Source organism: Oncorhynchus nerka, linkage group LG4 (genome assembly GCF_034236695.1).
Source record: "Oncorhynchus nerka isolate Pitt River linkage group LG4, Oner_Uvic_2.0, whole genome shotgun sequence".
NCBI lineage: Eukaryota > Metazoa > Chordata > Actinopteri > Salmoniformes > Salmonidae > Oncorhynchus > Oncorhynchus nerka.
Genome location: NC_088399.1, coordinates 97,493,540 through 97,514,940, shown reverse-complemented (window position 1 = coordinate 97,514,940; position 21,401 = coordinate 97,493,540). Strand labels below are relative to the sequence as shown.

The following is a 21,401-nucleotide window of genomic DNA, read 5'->3' as shown; positions in this document are numbered from 1 at the left end:
CAGCATATCAACAGGGGGTCTGCGTGGTGGGATCAGACCACCAGCATATCAACAGGGGGTCTGAGTGGTGGGATCAGACCACCAACATATCAACAGGGGGTCTGCGTGGTGGGATCAGACCACCAGCATATCAACAGGGGGGTCTGAGTGGTGGGATCAGACCACCAGCATATCAACAGGGGGTCTGAGTGGTGGGATCAGACCACCAGCATATCAACAGGGGGGTCTGAGTGGTGGGATCAGACCACCAGCATATCAACAGGGGGGGGTCTGAGTGGTATCTGTCCCAGGGTAAACCTCTTCCCTCCAAACTCCTTCAGTTCCTCTTCACTCAGCTGGCTCTGGGGGGAGAAGAGACTGTTTGCTGCCCCCCCAGTCTCCCCTGCCCCTGCTACCAAACCCCCAAACCCTCCACTCGCCTGTCCAAAACCACTTGCAGCCACCGGGGCTGCACCCCCGAAACCACTTCCTGTAAATCCTCCTCCACTAGTGGTCGTCGAGGTGAAGCTAAACCCGGAAGCAGAGGCAGCAGCTCCAAACCCTGAAGCAGAAGCCCCGAAACCGGCAGTAGTTAGGTCTTTGTTGGCAGCAGGGGCGGCAAAGGAGAAACCTGCTGCCAAGGGAGCAGAGGCGGCCGTAGAGCCGATCCCAGCGGGAGATGGTGCGGCACCTACCACAGCACTGCCAAAACCAGACGCTGCAGGCTTTGGAGCAGCCGAACCAAAGCCTCCAGCACTCGGCGCAGCAAAGCTGAAACTGCTGACACCTGCGGTGTCCTGGGCTGGACCCTGGGCTGGCACTCCAAAACCTAGAGAGAGGAGAGAGAGTCTAGCTTTAGATTGAGAGACGTACCAGAGAGATATCGTCCTACAGGGGGTCTTAGCCAGTCAACATAGGACTTACAGAGGGTCTTAGCCAGTCAACATAGGGGTTACAGAGGATCTTAGCCAGTCAACATAGGAGTTAGAGGGGGTCTTAGCCAGTCAACATAGGAGTTAGAGGGGATCTTAGCCAGTCAACATAGGAGTTAGAGGGGATCTTAGCCAGTCAACATAGGAGTTAGAGGGTCTTAGCCAGTCAACATAGGAGTTAGAGGGGGTCTTAGCCAGTCAACATAGGAGTTAGAGGGGGTCTTAGCCAGTCAACATAGGAGTTACAGAGGGTCTTAGCCAGTCAACATAGGAGTTACAGAGGGTCTTAGCCAGTCAACATAGCAGTTAGAGGGTCTTAGCCAGTCAACATAGGAGTTACAGAAGGCCTTAGCCAGTCAACATAGGAGTTAGAGGGGATCTTAGCCAGTCAACATAGGGGTTACGGAGGATCTTAGCCAGTCAACATAGGAGTTAGAGGGGATCTTAGCCAGTCAACATAGGGGTTACAGAGGATCTTAGCCAGTCAACATAGGAGTTACAGAGGGTCTTAGCCAGTCAACATAGGAGTTAGAGGGGATCTTAGCCAGTCAACATAGGAGTTAGAGGGGATCTTAGCCAGTCAACATAGGAGTTAGAGGGGATCTTAGCCAGTCAACATAGGGGTTAGAGAGGATCTTAGCCAGTCAACATAGGAGTTAGAGGGGATCTTAGCCAGTCAACATAGGAGTTAGAGGGGATCTTAGCCAGTCAACATAGGAGTTAGAGGGTCTTAGCCAGTCAACATAGGAGTTAGAGGGGATCTTAGCCAGTCAACATAGGAGTTAGAGGGGATCTTAGCCAGTCAACATAGGAGTTAGAGGGGATCTTAGCCAGTCAACATAGGAGTTAGAGGGGATCTTAGCCAGTCAACATAGGAGTTAGAGGGGATCTTAGCCAGTCAACATAGGAGTTAGAGGGGATCTTAGCCAGTCAACATAGGAGTTACAGAGGATCTTAGCCAGTCAACATAGGGGTTACAGAGGGTCTTAGCCAGTCAACATATGAGTTACAGAGGGTCTTAGCCAGTCAACATAGGAGTTAGAGGGTCTTAGCCAGTCAACATAGGAGTTACAGAGGGTCTTAGCCAGTCAACATAGGAGTTACAGAGGGTCTTAGCCAGTCAACATAGGAGTTAGAGGGTCTTAGCCAGTCAACATAGGAGTTACAGAAGGCCTTAGCCAGTAAACATAGGAGTTACGGAGGATCTTAGCCAGTCAACATAGGAGTTACAGAGGATCTTAGCCAGTCAACATAGGAGTTAGAGGGTCTTAGCCAGTCAACATAGGACTTACAGAGGGTCTTAGCCAGTCAACATAGGAGTTAGAGGGGATCTTAGCCAGTCAACATAGGAGTTAGAGGGGATCTTAGCCAGTCAACATAGGAGTTAGAGGGTCTTAGCCAGTCAACATAGGAGTTAGAGGGGATCTTAGCCAGTCAACATAGGAGTTAGAGGGGATCTTAGCCAGTCAACATAGGAGTTACAGAGGGTCTTAGCCAGTCAACATAGGAGTTAGAGGGTCTTAGCCAGTCAACATAGGAGTTACAGAGGGTCTTATCCAGTCAACATAGGAGTTAGAGGGTCTTAGCCAGTCAACATAGGACTTACAGAGGGTCTTAGCCAGTCAACATAGGAGTTACAGAAGGCCTTAGCCAGTCAACATAGGAGTTAGAGGGGATCTTAGCCAGTCAACATAGGGGTTACGGAGGATCTTAGCCAGTCAACATAGGGGTTACAGAGGATCTTAGCCAGTCAACATAGGAGTTAGAGGGTCTTAGCCAGTCAACATAGGAGTTACAGAGGATCTTAGCCAGTCAACATAGGAGTTAGAGGGGATCTTAGCCAGTCAACATAGGAGTTAGAGGATTTCTTAGCCAGTCAACATAGGAGTTAGAGGGGATCTTAGCCAGTCAACATAGGGGTTAGAGAGGATCTTAGCCAGTCAACATAGGAGTTAGAGGGGATCTTAGCCAGTCAACATAGGAGTTAGAGGGCATCTTAGCCAGTCAACATAGGAGTTAGAGGGGATCTTAGCCAGTCAACATAGGAGTTAGAGGGGATCTTAGCCAGTCAACATAGGAGTTAGAGGGGGTCTTAGCCAGTCAACATAGGAGTTAGAGGGGATCTTAGCCAGTCAACATAGGAGTTAGAGGGGGCCTTAGCCAGTCAACATAGGAGTTAGAGGGGATCTTAGCCAGTCAACATAGGAGTTAGAGGGGATCTTAGCCAGTCAACATAGGAGTTACAGAGGATCTTAGCCAGTCAACATAGGGGTTACAGAGGGTCTTAGCCAGTCAACATAGGAGTTACAGAGGATCTTAGCCAGTCAACATAGGAGTTAGAGGGTCTTAGCCAGTCAACATAGGACTTACAGAGGGTCTTAGCCAGTCAACATAGGACTTACAGAGGGTCTTAGCCAGTCAACATAGGAGTTACAGAAGGCCTTAGCCAGTCAACATAGGAGTTAGAGGGGATCTTAGCCAGTCAACATAGGGGTTACGGAGGATCTTAGCCAGTCAACATAGGGGTTACAGAGGATCTTAGCCAGTCAACATAGGAGTTAGAGGGTCTTAGCCAGTCAACATAGGAGTTACAGAGGATCTTAGCCAGTCAACATAGGAGTTAGAGGGGATCTTAGCCAGTCAACATAGGAGTTAGAGGATTTCTTAGCCAGTCAACATAGGAGTTAGAGGGGATCTTAGCCAGTCAACATAGGAGTTAGAGGGTATCTTAGCCAGTCAACATAGGAGTTAGAGGGGATCTTAGCCAGTCAACATAGGAGTTAGAGGGGATCTTAGCCAGTCAACATAGGAGTTAGAGGGGGTCTTAGCCAGTCAACATAGGAGTTAGAGGGGATCTTAGCCAGTCAACATAGGAGTTAGAGGGGGCCTTAGCCAGTCAACATAGGAGTTAGAGGGGATCTTAGCCAGTCAACATAGGAGTTAGAGGGGATCTTAGCCAGTCAACATAGGAGTTAGAGGGGATCTTAGCCAGTCAACATAGGAGTTACAGAGGATCTTAGCCAGTCAACATAGGGGTTACAGAGGGTCTTAGCCAGTCAACATATGAGTTACAGAGGGTCTTAGCCAGTCAACATAGGAGTTAGAGGGTCTTAGCCAGTCAACATAGGAGTTACAGAGGGTCTTAGCCAGTCAACATAGGAGTTACAGAGGGTCTTAGCCAGTCAACATAGGAGTTAGAGGGTCTTAGCCAGTCAACATAGGAGTTACAGAAGGCCTTAGCCAGTCAACATAGGAGTTACGGAGGATCTTAGCCAGTCAACATAGGAGTTACAGAGGATCTTAGCCAGTCAACATAGGAGTTAGAGGGTCTTAGCCAGTCAACATAGGACTTACAGAGGGTCTTAGCCAGTCAACATAGGAGTTAGAGGGGATCTTAGCCAGTCAACATAGGAGTTAGAGGGGATCTTAGCCAGTCAACATAGGAGTTAGAGGGGATCTTAGCCAGTCAACATAGGAGTTACAGAGGATCTTAGCCAGTCAACATAGGAGTTAGAGGGGATCTTAGCCAGTCAACATAGGAGTTAGAGGATTTCTTAGCCAGTCAACATAGGAGTTAGAGGGGATCTTAGCCAGTCAACATAGGGGTTAGAGAGGATCTTAGCCAGTCAACATAGGAGTTAGAGGGGATCTTAGCCAGTCAACATAGGAGTTAGAGGGTATCTTAGCCAGTCAACATAGGAGTTAGAGGGTCTTAGCCAGTCAACATAGGGGTTACAGAGGGTCTTAGCCAGTCAACATATGAGTTACAGAGGGTCTTAGCCAGTCAACATAGGAGTTAGAGGGTCTTAGCCAGTCAACATAGGGGTTACAGAGGGTCTTAGCCAGTCAACATATGAGTTACAGAGGGTCTTAGCCAGTCAACATAGGAGTTAGAGGGTCTTAGCCAGTCAACATAGGAGTTACAGAAGGCCTTAGCCAGTCAACATAGGAGTTACGGAGGATCTGAGCCAGTCAACATAGGAGTTACAGAGGATCTTAGCCAGTCAACATAGGAGTTAGAGGGTCTTAGCCAGTCAACATAGGACTTACAGAGGGTCTTAGCCAGTCAACATAGGAGTTACAGAAGGCCTTAGCCAGTCAACATAGGAGTTACGGAGGATCTGAGCCAGTCAACATAGGAGTTACAGAAGGCCTTAGCCAGTCAACATAGGAGTTAGAGGGGATCTTAGCCAGTCAACATAGGGGTTACGGAGGATCTTAGCCAGTCAACATAGGGGTTACAGAGGATCTTAGCCAGTCAACATAGGAGTTAGAGGGGATCTTAGCCAGTCAACATAGGAGTTAGAGGATTTCTTAGCCAGTCAACATAGGAGTTAGAGGGGATCTTAGCCAGTCAACATAGGAGTTAGAGGGGATCTTAGCCAGTCAACATAGGGGTTAGAGAGGATCTTAGCCAGTCAACATAGGAGTTAGAGGGGGTCTTAGCCAGTCAACATAGGAGTTAGAGGGGATCTTAGCCAGTCAACATAGGAGTTACAGAGGGTCTTAGCCAGTCAACATAGGAGTTACAGAGGGTCTTAGCCAGTCAACATAGGAGTTACAGAGGGTCTTAGCCAGTCAACATAGGAGTTACAGAGGATCTTAGCCAGTCAACATAGGGGTTACAGAGGGTCTTAGCCAGTCAACATATGAGTTACAGAGGGTCTTAGCCAGTCAACATAGGAGTTAGAGGGGATCTTAGCCAGTCAACATAGGAGTTACAGAGGGTCTTAGCCAGTCAACATATGAGTTAGAGGGGATCTTAGCCAGTCAACATAGGAGTTACAGAGGGTCTTAGCCAGTCAACATATGAGTTACAGAGGGTCTTAGCCAGTCAACATAGGAGTTAGAGGGTCTTAGCCAGTCAACATAGGAGTTACAGAGGGTCTTAGCCAGTCAACATAGGAGTTACAGAGGGTCTTAGCCAGTCAACATAGGAGTTAGAGGGTCTTAGCCAGTCAACATAGGAGTTACAGAAGGCCTTAGCCAGTCAACATAGGAGTTACGGAGGATCTTAGCCAGTCAACATAGGAGTTACAGAGGATCTTAGCCAGTCAACATAGGAGTTAGAGGGTCTTAGCCAGTCAACATAGGACTTACAGAGGGTCTTAGCCAGTCAACATAGGAGTTAGAGGGGATCTTAGCCAGTCAACATAGGAGTTAGAGGGGGTCTTAGCCAGTCAACATAGGGGTTACAGAGGGTCTTAGCCAGTCAACATAGGAGTTAGAGGGTCTTAGCCAGTCAACATAGGAGTTAGAGGGTCTTAGCCAGTCAACATAGGAGTTAGAGGGTCTTAGCCAGTCAACATAGGAGTTACAGAGGGTCTTAGCCAGTCAACATAGGAGTTAGAGGGGATCTTAGCCAGTCAACATAGGAGTTAGAGGGGATCTTAGCCAGTCAACATAGGAGTTAGAGGGGATCTTAGCCAGTCAACATAGGAGTTAGAGGGGATCTTAGCCAGTCAACATAGGGGTTAAAGAAGGCCTCCACGCCTGTATTCCACTTGTATTGTGAAGAACACAGGCTACAGCAGATCTTACCTGTTCCGAAGCCAGATGGTGCTGAGGACCCAAAGCCGGTCACTGGTGTCGACCCAAAACCTCCAGACGCTGCCTGTGGTGCTGGGTTGCCCAGCTCTGCAAGCTGGGAGAGAAGAGACAGTATTACTCACTGTGTACATACACTACCGTTCACCAGGCTCAACGTCAACAGTGAAGAGGCGACTCCGGGATGCTGCCCTTCTAGGCAGAGTTCCTCTGTCCAGTGTCTGTGTTCTTTTGCCCATCTTAATCTTTTATTTTTATTGGCCAGTCTGAGATATGGCTTTTTCTTTGTAACTCTGCCTAGAAGGTCAGCATCCTGAAGTCGCCTCTTCACTGTTGACGTTGAGACTGGTGTTTTGCGGGTAATATTTAATGAAGCTGCCAGTTGAGGACTTGTGAGGCGTCTGTTTCTCAAACTAGACACTCTAATGTACTTGTCCTCTTGCTCAGCTGTGCACTGGGGCCTCCCACTCCTCTTTCTATTCTGGTTAGAGCCAGTTTGTGCTGTTCTGTGAAGGGAGTAGTACACAGCGTTGTATGAGATCTTCAGTTTCTTGGCAATTTCTTACATGGAATAGCCTTCATTTCTCAGAACAAGAATAGACCGACGAGTTTCAGGAGAAAGGTCTTTGTTTCTAGACATTTTGAGCCTGTAATCGAACCCACAAATGCTGATGCTCCAGATACTCAACTTGTCTAAAGAAGGCCAGTTTTATTGCTTCTTTAATCAGAACAACAGTTTTCAGCTGTGCTAACATAATTGCAAAAGGGTTTTCTAATGATCAATTAGCCTTTTAAAATGATAAACTTGGATTAGCTAACACAACGTGCCCATTGGAACACAGGAGTGATGGTTGCTGATAATGGGCCTCTGTACTCCTATGTAGATATTCCATTGGAACACAGGAGTGATGGTTGCTGATAATGGACCTCTGTACTCCTATGTAGATATTCCATTGGAACACAGGAGTGATGGTTGCTGATAATGGGCCTCTGTACTCCTATGTAGATATTCCATTGGAACACAGGAGTGATGGTTGCTGATAATGGGCCTCTGTACACCTATGTAGATATTCCATTGGAACACAGGAGTGATGGTTGCTGATAATGGGCCTCTGTACACCTATGTAGATATTCCATTGGAACACAGGAGTGATGGTTGCTGATAATGGGCCTCTGTACTCCTATGTAGATATTCCATTGGAACACAGGAGTGATGGTTGCTGATAATGGGCCTCTGTACACCTATGTAGATTTTCCATAATAAATCAGCTGTTTCCAGCTACAATAGTCATTTACAACAATAACAATGTCTACACTGTATTTCTGATCAATTTGATGTTATTTTTAAAAAAGAGAACTTTTCTTTCAAAAACAAGGAACATGTCTAAGTGACCCCGACCTTTTGACCTTTTGGACGGTTAGTGTATAAGACTACCTATTTTGTCTTGTCGTATTACTACAGAAACTAGTGTGTGTGTTACCATAGCGACTCTGGTGTTGCCGCTCATAGCCCTCAGCTCCTGGACTCTGCTTCTCCATTGGTTGAGCAGCTGAATGATGATGTCAGCCTGCAGACACACAGAAGGTAGCATTGATTGGCCGATACAGACACATATCAAATCAAACTCCAATGGCGGTACACTCTGGAATCGCTGTCCTTAAAGTTATAAGGAACTTAACGCCCCTAAACTGCTCATTGGACGCTGCACCACGACCACTCCAGCTACCTCTACATAAGGTGTGTGTGTGTGTGTGTGTGTGAGTGAGTATCGGAAAGGGTTCGTTAAAAAGCAAGAGACAAATGTCTGTCTCGTATGGATCAATAACATATTGTCTTCATGACATTGAATCCCAGTGCAGACTCCTTCAGGTTATACTGTGTTCATGACATTGAATCCCAGTGCAGACTCCTTCAGGTTATACTGTGTTCATGACATTGAATCCCAGTGCAGAGACGCCTTCACGTTATCCAGTGTTCATGACATTGAATCCCAGTGCAGAGACGCCTTCACGTTATCCAGTGTTCATGCAGATAAAGAGACACATGCATTCTACTCACATATCCCTGCAGGTCTCCTGACGGCTTGGTGTTGTAGTACTCCAGTCTCAGCTCCTCTGGAGAGAGCTCTGTGAACCCTGCACAGAGGAGGAGACCCGGTTCAATGCCGTCCACATCCATTCGATATGCTGGAGTTAACATCACAGCCCCCCCCCCAAGTCCAATATGCTGGAGTTAACATCACAGCCCCCCAAGTCCAATATGCTGGAGTTAACATCACAGCCCCCCCCAAGTCCAATATGCTGGAGTTAACATCACAGCCCCCAAGTCCAATATGCTGGAGTTAACATCACAGCCCCCCAAGTCCAATATGCTGGAGTTAACATCACAGCCCCCCAAGTCCAATATGCTGGAGTTAACATCACAGCCCCCCCAAGTCCAATATGCTGGAGTTAACATCACAGCCCCCCAAGTCCAATATGCTGGAGTTAACATCACAGCCCCCCAAGTTCAATATGCTGGAGTTAACATCACAGCCCCCCCAAGTCCAATATGCTGGAGTTAACATCACAGCCCCCCAAGTCCAATATGCTGGAGTTAACATCACAGCCCCCCAAGTCCAATATGCTGGAGTTAACATCACAGCCCCCCAAGTCCAATATGCTGGAGTTAACATCACAGCCACCCCCAAGTCCAAAACTAATTCATGACAACGTACACTAATATACAGAGAGCCCTGATCGCATAGAAACTCCTTTCCATGTCCAACTACTCAAGCAAACAGCAAAATTACTTTTTAAAACAAACGAATAAACAACATCTCATGGAACAGTAGGGACTGTAAGACACACACACACACACACACACACACACACACACACACACACACACACACACACACACACACACACACACACAGGGGAAAAGGAGACAAGACATTTTACAGATGTCCATTGTGGGATCAGACCACCAGCATATCAACAGGGGGGTCTGAGTGGTGGGATCAGACCACCAGCATATCAACAGGGGGGTCTGAGTGGTGGATCAGACCACCAGCATATCAACGGGGGTCTGAGTGGTGGATCAGACCACCAGCATATCAACAGGGGGGTCTGAGTGGTGGGATCAGACCACCAGCATATCAACAGGGGGGTCTGAGTGGTGGGATCAGACCACCAGCATATCAACAGGGGAGGGGGTCTGAGTGGTGGGATCAGACCACCAGCATATCAACAGGGGGTCTGAGTGGTGGGATCAGACCACCAGCATATCAACAGGGGGTCTGAGTGGTGGGATCAGACCACCAGCATATCAACAGGGGGAGGTCTGAGTGGTGGGATCAGACCACCAGCATATCAACAGGGGGTCTGAGTGGTGGGATCAGACCACCAGCATATCAACGGGGGTCTGAGTGGTGGGATCAGACCACCAGCATATCAACAGGGGGGTCTGAGTGGTGGGATCAGACCACCAGCATATCAACAGGGGGTCTGAGTGGTGGATCAGACCACCAGCATATCAACAGGGGGGTCTGAGTGGTGGGATCAGACCACCAGCATATCAACAGGGGGGTCTGAGTGGTGGGATCAGACCACCAGCATATCAACAGGGGGGTCTGAGTGGTGGGATCAGACCACCAGCATATCAACAGGGGGTCTGAGTGGTGGGATCAGACCACCAGCATATCAACAGGGGGTCTGAGGGGTGGGATCAGACCACCAGCATATCAACAGGGGGTCTGAGTGGTGGGATCAGACCACCAGCATATCAACAGGGGGAGGTCTGAGTGGTGGGATCAGACCACCAGCATATCAACAGGGGGTCTGAGTGGTGGGATCAGACCACCAGCATATCAACGTGGGGGGGGGGTCTGAGTGGTGGGATCAGACCACCAGCATATCAACAGGGGGTCTGAGTGGTGGGATCAGACCACCAGCATATCAACGGGGGTCTGAGTGGTGGGATCAGACCACCAGCATATCAACAGGGGAGGGGGGTCTGAGTGGTGGGATCAGACCACCAGCATATCAACAGGGGGGTCTGAGTGGTGGGATCAGACCACCAGCATATCAACAGGGGGTCTGAGTGGTGGGATCAGACCACCAGCATATCAACAGGGGGAGGTCTGAGTGGTGGGATCAGACCACCAGCATATCAACAGGGGGGTCTGAGTGGTGGGATCAGACCACCAGCATATCAACGGGGGGGGTCTGAGTGGTGGGATCAGACCACCAGCATATCAACAGGGGGGTCTGAGTGGTGGGATCAGACCACCAGCATATCAACAGGGGGTCTGAGTGGTGGGATCAGACCACCAGCATATCAACAGGGGGTCTGAGTGGTGGGATCAGACCACCAGCATATCAACAGGGGGGGGGGGGTCTGAGTGGTGGGATCAGACCACCAGCATATCAACAGGGGGGTCTGAGTGGTGGGATCAGACCACCAGCATATCAACAGGGGGGTCTGAGTGGTGGGATCAGACCACCAGCATATCAACAGGGGGGTCTGAGGGGTGGGATCAGACCACCAGCATATCAACAGGGGGGTCTGAGTGGTGGGATCAGACCACCAGCATATCAACAGGGGGAGGTCTGAGTGGTGGGATCAGACCACCAGCATATCAACAGGGGGGTCTGAGTGGTGGGATCAGACCACCAGCATATCAACGGGGGGTCTGAGTGGTGGGATCAGACCACCAGCATATCAACAGGGGGGTCTGAGTGGTGGGATCAGACCACCAGCATATCAACAGGGGGGGGGTCTGAGTGGTGGGATCAGACCACCAGCATATCAACAGGGGGTCTGAGTGGTGGGATCAGACCACCAGCATATCAACAGGGGGTCTGAGTGGTGGGATCAGACCACCAGCATATCAACAGGGGGGTCTGAGTGGTGGGATCAGACCACCAGCATATCAACAGGGGGTCTGAGTGGTGGGATCAGACCACCAGCATATCAACAGGGGGTCTGAGGGGTGGGATCAGACCACCAGCATATCAACAGGGGGTCAACAGGGGGGGGGGTCTGAGTGGTGGGATCAGACCACCAGCATATCAACAGGGGGGTCTGAGTGGTGGGATCAGACCACCAGCATATCAACAGGGGGGTCTGAGTGGTGGGATCAGACCACCAGCATATCAACAGGGGGGAGGTCTGAGTGGTGGGATCAGACCACCAGCATATCAACAGGGGGGGGGGGTCTGAGTGGTGGGATCAGACCAACCACTCACCTGTCCAAAACCACTCGCCTGTCCAAAACCACTCACCTGTCCAAAACCACTCACCTGTCCAAAACCACTCGCCTGTCCAAAACCACTTGCAGCCACCGGGGCTGCACCCCCGAAACCACTTCCTCTAAATCCCCCCCTGACTAGTGGGTAATAGTTAACAGCTGTATCCAACCCTCACGTGTGAGTGTGTGGTTGCAACAATCCATCTGTTCCAACCAGACGATCCTACAGTGGGACAGACCGAAGCGGTTTGTCTTACCGGAGATGGTTGCTTTGAGGACAGAGTAACTAAGCTGTTTGTCTTACCGGAGATGGTTGCTTTGAGGACAGAGTAACTAAGCTGTTTGTCTTACCGGAGATGGTTGCTTTGAGGACAGAGTAACTAAGCTGTTTGTCTTACCGGAGATGGTTGCTTTGAGGACAGAGTAACTAAGCTGTTTGTCTTACCGGAGATGGTTGCTTTGAGGACAGAGTAACTAAGCTGTTTGTCTTACCGGAGATGGTTGCTTTGAGGACAGAGTAACTAAGCTGTTTGTCTTACCGGAGATGGTTGCTTTGAGGACAGAGTAACTAAGCTGTTTGTCTTACCGGAGATGGTTGCTTTGAGGACAGAGTAACTAAGCTGTTTGTCTTACCGGAGATGGTTGCTTTGAGGACAGAGTAACTAAGCTGTTTGTCTTACCGGAGATGGTTGCTTTGAGGACAGAGTAACTAAGCTGTTTGTCTTACCGGAGATGGTTGCTTTGAGGACAGAGTAACTAAGCTGTTTGTCTTACCGGAGATGGTTGCTTTGAGGACAGAGAGCGGTTTGTAGATGGTTGCTTTGAGGACAGAGTAACTAAGCTGTTTGTCTTACCGGAGATGGTTGCTTTGAGGACAGAGTAACTAAGCTGTTTGTCTTACCTGAGATGGTTGCTTTGAGGACAGAGTAACTAAGCTGTTTGTCTTACCGGAGATGGTTGCTTTGAGGACAGAGTAACTAAGCTGTTTGTCTTACCTGAGATGGTTGCTTTGAGGACAGAGTAACTAAGCTGTTTGTCTTACCTGAGATGGTTGCTTTGAGGACAGAGTAACTAAGCTGTTTGTCTTACCGGAGATGCTTTCTTTGAGGACAGAGTAACAGGAGAAAAGCCATTGGCCTGAAGTCTCCCAGACCTCCATATCCTTCTGGATGGTCTCTCTGTTGAGGAGAGAAGACAATGGCTATTACATTTACAGACTACTTTGTACAGTGTGTGTGTGTGTGTGTGTGTGTGAATAGTATAATGAAAACTGTATCCACACAACCAATCACTGGACTTACAAGTGTTTTTCATTGTCCTCCCCTTCACTCCCACCCCTGTCGAAGCTGCTCTGTGTGCTCAAGGCAGAAAATCTGTTGTGGTTTGGAGAGGCGGCTGCAAAACTGAAACTGGAACTCTTGACTTGGCTGTCTCTTCCTCCTCCTCCTCCGCCTGGACCCCAGTTGTTGCCACCACCTCTTCCTCCCCCTCTACCCCAGTCATCCCCACCCTGCTGGGAGGAGAAGGATGACGGCTGGACGTAGCTTCCTCCTCCAGACCTCTGAGCTGGGTTCACCCACACTCTGTTCTCAAATCCTGAAAACAGAAAAGGCCAATAAATCAGTAGTTTCCAGCTACAATAGTCATTTACAACATTAACAATGTCTACACTGTATTTCGTACAATTTGATGTTATTTTAAATGGACTAAAACAAGGACATTTCTAACTTTTGAACGGTAGTGTGTGCTGTTACATTTATAGTTTAGAAACGTAAATTCCTTCTGGCTGAATTAAGAAAACAAAATCTTCCATAGTTTGGAGCATTGTTATGTTCTCCTAAAAGAAGAATAGCACAATGTGTTGTTCTCATGAATTCTGGGTAATAATCATTTAGTTGTCCATCAATTTTCAATATTTGTTTAATTAACTCAGATAATGCTGTTGTCAAACCAGTTCTGGAAAAAAAAAATTTTTGTAACTTGTCTTTATAATTCCAGATTGTATATCTATGTGGGGATTTTTTGTCGTTGTTGTTGTTGACAAAAAAAACACAACCAGGTAAAGATCTCTTAATAACCAGGACTTAAATTTTCTTTCCAATTTTCTCTACAATCGGAGAGAAATTTACAATTGGCCTTTTCTTTCCGATCTTCGTAAACTTTAACTCCAAGACATGTGAAAACATCCTTTACAGGGATATTTTCATGCAGAGTTTAAGTCACATCGTTTCAATGCAAATAACTGACATTTCCTAATATTCAGAGATAAACCTGATACATGTGAGAAGGCATGAATACACTCAATAGCTTTCCTGACTTCATTATGATCTTAAAAAATAAAATGTTGGTGTCGTCAGCCAATTGTGAACATTTTATCTCTTTATCTTGTATCTGAACACCCCTAAAACTATCCTTATTGATCCTTATTGATATGAAGTGTCATAACACCCCTAAAACTATCCTTATTGATATGAAGTGTCATAACACCCCTAAAACTATCCTTATTGATCCTTATTGATATGAAGTGTCATAACACCCCTAAAACTATCCTTATTGATATGAAGTGTCATAACACCCCTAAAACTATCCTTATTGATCCTTATTGATATGAAGTGTCATAACACCCCTAAAACTATCCTTATTGATATGAAGTGTCATAACACCCCTAAAACTATCCTTATTGATATGAAGTGTCATAACACCCCTAAAACTATCCTTATTGATCCTTATTGATATGAAGTGTCATAACACCCCTAAAACTATCCTTATTGATCCTTATTGATATGAAGTGTCATAACACCCCTAAAACTATCCTTATTGATATGAAGTGTCATAACACCCCTAAAACTATCCTTATTGATCCTTATTGATATGAAGTGTCATAACACCCTAAAACTATCCTTATTGATCCTTATTGATATGAAGTGTCATAACACCCCTAAAACTATCCTTATTGATCCTTATTGATATGAAGTGTCATAACACCCTAAAACTATCTTTATTGATCCTTATTGATATGAAGTGACATAACACCCTAAAACTATCCTTATTGATCCTTATTGATATGAAGTGTCATAACACCCCTAAAACTATCCTTATTGATATGAAGTGTCATAACACCCCTAAAACTATCCTTATTGATATGAAGTGTCATAACACCCCTAAAACTATCCTTATTGATATGAAGTGTCATAACACCCCTAAAACTATCCTTATTGATATGAAGTGTCATAACACCCCTAAAACTATCCTTATTGATCCTTATTGATATGAAGTGTCATAACACCCCTAAAACTATCCTTATTGATCCTTATTGATATGAAGTGTCATAACAACCCTAAAACTATCCTTATTGATCCTTATTGATATGAAGTGTCATAACACCCCTAAAACTATCCTTATTGATATGAAGTGTCATAACACCCCTAAAACTATCCTTATTGATATGAAGTGTCATAACACCCCTAAAACTATCCTTATTGATATGAAGTGTCATAACACCCCTAAAACTATCCTTATTGATCCTTATTGATATGAAGTGTCATAACACCCCTAAAACTATCCTTATTGATCCTTATTGATATGAAGTGTCATAACACCCCTAAAACTATCCTTATCGATCCTTATTGATATGAAGTGTCATAACACCCCTAAAACTATCCTTATTGATATGAAGTGTCATAACACCCCTAAAACTATCCTTATCGATATGAAGTGTCATAACACCCCTAAAACTATCCTTATTGATATGAAGTGTCATAACACCCCTAAAACTATCCTTATTGATATGAAGTGTCATAACACCCCTAAAACTATCCTTATTGATATGAAGTGTCATAACACCCCTAAAACTATCCTTATTGATATGAAGTGTCATAACACCCCTAAAACTATCCTTATTGATATGAAGTGTCATAACACCCCTAAAACTATCCTTATTGATATGAAGTGTCATAACACCCCTAAAACTATCCTTATTGATCCTTATTGATATGAAGTGTCATAACACCCCTAAAACGATCCTTATTGATATGAAGTGTCATAACACCCCTAAAACTATCCTTATTGATCCTTATTGATATGAAGTGTCATAACACCCCTAAAACGATCCTTATTGATATGAAGTGTCATAACACCCCTAAAACTATCCTTATTGATCCTTATTGATATGAAGTGTCATAACACCCCTAAAACGATCCTTATTGATATGAAGTGTCATAACACCCCTAAAACTATCCTTATTGATCCTTATTGATATGAAGTGTCATAACACCCCTAAAACTATCCTTATTGATCCTTATTGATATGAAGTGTCATAACACCCCTAAAACTATCCTTATTGATCCTTATTGATATGAAGTGTCATAACACCCCTAAAACTATCCTTATTGATCCTTATTGATATGAAGTGTCATAACACCCCTAAAACTATCCTTATTGATATGAAGTGTCATAACACCCCTAAAACTATCCTTATTGATATGAAGTGTCATAACACCCCTAAAACTATCCTTATTGATATGAAGTGTCATAACACCCCTAAAACTATCCTTATTGATATGAAGTGTCATAACACCCCTAAAACTATCCTTATTGATATGAAGTGTCATAACACCCCTAAAACTATCCTTATTGATCCTTATTGATATGAAGTGTCGTAACACCCCTAAAACTATCCTTATTGATCCTTATTGATATGAAGTGTCATAACACCCCTAAAACTATCCTTATTGATATGAAGTGTCATAACACCCCTAAAACTATCCTTATTGATCCTTATTGATATGAAGTGTCATAACACCCCTAAAACTATCCTTATTGATCCTTATTGATATGAAGTGTCGTAACACCCCTAAAACTATCCTTATTGATATGAAGTGTCATAACACCCCTAAAACTATCCTTATTGATCCTTATTGATATGAAGTGTCGTAACACCCCTAAAACTATCCTTATTGATCCTTATTGATATGAAGTGTCGTAACACCCCTAAAACTATCCTTATTGATATGAAGTGTCGTAACACCCCTAAAACTATCCTTATTGATCCTTATTGATATGAAGTGTCATAACACCCCTAAAACTATCCTTATTTTTATTTATGTTTTTTTTCACCTTTATTTAACCAGGTAGGCTAGGCCAGTTGAGAACACCTTTATTTAACCAGGTAGGCCAGTTGAGAACACCTTTATTTAACCAGGTAGGCTAGTTGAGAACACCTTTATTTAACCAGGTAGGCCAGTTGAGAACACCTTTATTTAACCAGGTAGGCCAGTTGAGAACAAGTTCTCATTTGCAACTGTGACCTGGCCAAGATAAAGCAAAGCAGTGTGACACAGGCAACAACACAGAGTTACACATGGAGTAAACAATAAACAAGCCATTAACACAAACAAGTCAATGACACAGTAGAAAAAAGAAAGTCTATATACAGTGTGAGCAAAAGGCATGAGGAGGTAGGCAATAAATAGGCCATAGGAGAGAATTATTACAATTTAGCAGATTAACACTGTAGTGATACATGAGCAGATGGTCATGTGCAGGTAGAGATACTGGTGTGCAAAAGAGCAGAAAAGTTAATAAATATAAACAGTATGGGGATGAGGTAGGTAGATTGGGTGGGCTATATACCAATGGACTATGTACAGCTGCAGCGATCGGTTAGCTGCTCAGATAGCAGATGTTTGAAGTTGGTGAGGGAAATAAAAGTCTCCAACTTCAGCGATTTTTGCAATTCGTTCCAGTCACTGGCAGCAGAGAACTGGAAGGAAAGGCGGCCAAATGAGGTGTTGGTGTCACGCGGGACTAAGTGTGTGTGCAGGAATCAGACGCAGAGAGAGAGAGTAACGGAGTACAGTCAATGTGCAGGGCCACCGGTTAGTCAAAGTAATTGAGGTAATATGTAGGTAGAGTTATTAAACTGACTATGAATAGATAATAAACAGAGAGTAGCAGCAGCATAGAAGGGTGGGGTCTGGGTAGCCCTTTGATTAACCAAAGATCATAGGATCTTTGTTTGGTTTGGGTATTACAGAACTGAGGCCTTGTGTCATAGAAACAGGCAGGACCCCTAAATCAATTGCCTCCTTTAAAGACATGAAATATAAATTCAACAATATCCTCCTGAAAATAGGAATAGAATTCAGTAATAAGGCCATCATTCCCTGGAGATTTGTTCTCTTTTAACCTAGCTGATACATCTAGCTGATACATCTAGCTGATACATCTAGCTGTGATACAACTAGCTGTGATACAACTAGCTGATACATCTAGCTGTGATACAACTAGCTGATACATCTAGCTGATACATTTAGCTCTCTTCATACATTCGGTCCATAATTGACCCTTTCCTTCTTCATCCATAGAGATTAGTGAAAGTATGTCCTTAAATTCCTCTTCCCTCAATCTTTTAAAGTTCAGAAATGTCTTTCTCTCTCATCTCATACTTCATTCATTCACAATATTTCCCATTTATTTTATTTTATTTAACCTTTATTTAACTAGGCAAGTCAGTTAAGAACAAATTCTGATTTACAATGACGGCCTAGGAACAGTGGGTTAACTGCCTTGTTCAGAGGCAGAAAGACAGATTTTTACCTTGTCAGCTCAGGGATTCCTTTCGGTTACAAGTCCAACGCTCTAACCACTAGACTACCTGCCCCCCCCCCCCCCCCAATGACAAATAGTTGGGCTTTCCTCCTGCCTTGTATAATATCTTTGACATCCATCTTGAAATGATAATCTACCAACAGTCTACTATTGAGTTTCCTAGAACTCAGATTTGGGTTTATTAACTTCAGATCTATTCATATTTAAAGATAAGAATATAACTTTATGATCAGATGGTTCAATGGATACCTTTACTACAGTGTTATCTAATGGATTAGAAGTAAATTCTTGACTATCTGGACATGTCCTAGTTACACCAAGTGAAGTAGTTTTTAAATTAGGATATTTAGGTATCCAAATATAGAATAATCCAAGAGTGGTGAGTCTTACTACTGATGACCTTCCCTTTAACTCTATTAATCTCCTCCAGAGTGGTGAGTCTTACTACTGATGACCTTCCCTTTAACCTTTAACTCTATTAATCTCCTCCAGAGTGGTGAGTCTTACTACTGATGGCCTTCCCTTTAACCTTTAACTCTATTAATCTCCTCCAGAGTGGTGAGTCTTACTACTGATGGCCTTCCCTTTAACCTTTAACTCTATTAATCTCCTCCAGAGTGGTGAGTCTTACTACTGATGACCTTCCCTTTAAATGCACCTCTTAAAACAGCTACACCTGCAGAGTGGTTGTTGCCATATGATAACCAGATATTGTTACTCCATAGATTTTTTCAAAAAAGCTAAAATCGGAAGAACAAGCATGAGTCTCTTGTAGAATGTCTCCATTAAACCGTTTTCAATACAGGAAAATAGCCTTAGGTTTTGAGTAAATCCCCAATAACCCTGACATTAATTGAACAAAGAGATAAAAGACATCAATTTCAACCAACAATCTACAGAAAAGCTAAGGAAAAAAAGTTGCAACTCAAAAGATGTCCATCTCATTCTACTGTTCATAACGTTACCAAAGTATTCTTACTCCCACAAGGGGAGAAATTGTGTAAACTTTACAATAAGCAGTTATTCACCCACAGTTAGTGTTTAGTTCTTTATAATAAAAGGCTGCTTTTCACTTGGCAATTAGGCCGTGTTTAGGCCTGCCAGGTCTGTCCGAGTTCGACTCTGGCTCTCTCTCAAATGAGAGAGAGAGAGGGATAGAGAGAGAGAGAGAGAGAGAGTGAGACAGAGAGAGTGAGTGAGAGAGATAGCTCCACAGATGTCAACAACTCTACATTTGGTGTCCTCCCCCGACTGCTCTGGAATTCGATGGAGCCTCTGGTTCCACCTGCTGGCATCTCTCCGCCTCATTCACCTTTCGCTCAAGTTCAGACACCTTCTCATTTTCCTGGCAGATACCTTCCGTCATTGTAAATAAGAATTTGTTCTTAACTGACCAGTTAAATAAAGGTTAAATTAAAAAAAACACATTCTCCAAGCCATCTGCCCTTTCATTTATTTTTATTTTTGCTGTCAAAAGCATCACAATATTGTTTTGCATCTCAATAAGTGACATACCCTCTTGCCCTCATCCTTTTCACCTGGGACGTGACTGGAGTTTCAGGGCTCGTCCGAGCACCGATTTTTCATCATCAACAGCATCATCATTTCCCCCACAGTTACATTCTGAAGAGGACTACCCACGACCATACCATCTTTTGCTCTTAACAAACATTTTCAAAACATTCAAAATATGCCAGACAGATACTGGTTCACACGCGGGAATTCGTGATTGGTCCAAATAATCAGTGAACCAAAAACCATCACAAGTCACGTTACAATACAAGTGTTCCTCATAACGACCGTCTTTATCCCACTGCCGTAACATCTTGTAACGGATGTAAAGCCGAGACTACTAGAAAGAAACGTAACTAGCTAGGCTAAAAGGTAAACAAAACTAATGTTATAGTTGAGTTTATGACTTTTAGCTACGGTGGAGAGTTGCTTATAACCAAAACAGACTGCGGTCTGGGGACCCGGATGAACAATACTACTTGCTAGTACTACATCTGGTTCGCCTCGGCTCCCACGCTGCGCCGACCTTGTTGTCGAAAGTGAAGATGAAACCCTGTGGGGCAGAGACTAGCTACTAGTTACCCCTTACCTCCTCCTCCTCCTCCTCTGTTGGACTGTTGAGGGGGACGGTTGTTGTAATTTCCTCCTCCTCCTCCTCCTTTTGAGTGCTCATTCCAACACTTGTCGCCATATCGACACCGGCCTTGCATCCAAAAGTTGCACACCGTCATAGTGTGGCAGGATTTATAATTACCGGTGCGGTGAATGAAATGAAATCCTCTCGTTTCCCCACAATAGTTTTCAACACCACATTGTTTTCTTTCAGATTACGCCATTTTGAAAATCCACATGAAGGAATGTCGCGGGTCTATGACGTCAGGTTCAAGGCGGGTAACGCAACAACGCGCTCATGTGTTTGGTTTTGGTACTGCATCCGGGAAAGTAATCCTCAATCAAAATGATCACCAGCCACAGCAGACAATAGTACCGAAAATAATTACATAATTAGGCTATATTACCCAAGACTCTATACAATTTGTAGTATTATTGTATTGTGTGTGTGTGTGTGTGTGTGTGTGCGTCAGGTGCATATGGGTGCTTAAATACTGTACATAGGTAGTCTGTGTTTAGAGCAACACGATTGTCTGCATTGTCAGTGTTGATAGTACAGTTGCTATGTAAACTATGCTATTTTTAACATAGAAGTGAAAGAGTTGCAAGACAGAGAGACAAAGTGAAAGAGGGAGGAACACAGAGTTTCTTTTGGATTCCTCTTTGCCAACTCCACATTCCAGAGCGTTTCACCTGTGGCGAGTCTTGCCATGACAACACACAACCTGTTGAGGTGAGATTCAGGTGAGTTTCACCTGGAGGGCCGTGCAGTGTTTACACAGTACACACACACACACACACACACACACACACACACACACACACACACACACACACACACACACACACACACACACACAGTACAGTAAAGTACAGTACAGTATCACAAATCACAGGTCACCAATAACATGCACCTGCAACACATACACCACCAATAGACTGAAAAGTCCCTTTCCCAATATTGTATAAGAGACAC

At 44.7% G+C, this 21,401-nt stretch overlaps 1 protein-coding gene across 1 annotated transcript; it reads right to left on the bottom strand.

Annotated features, from left to right (window-relative positions):
- Positions 1–225: 225 nt before the first annotated feature.
- On the bottom strand, positions 226–20,673 carry LOC115126323 (nucleoporin NUP42-like). Its single transcript, XM_065018058.1, has 7 exons — positions 20,403–20,673; positions 12,994–13,288; positions 12,782–12,870; positions 8,518–8,594; positions 7,940–8,026; positions 6,453–6,555; positions 226–808 (listed from the first exon to the last, which is right to left on the bottom strand). Exons 1-7 carry the CDS (start codon positions 20,542–20,544, stop codon positions 240–242), a joined length of 1,362 nt encoding a protein of 453 aa, XP_064874130.1. The 5' UTR covers positions 20,545–20,673; the 3' UTR covers positions 226–239.
- Between the last annotated feature and the right edge of the window lie 728 nt (positions 20,674–21,401).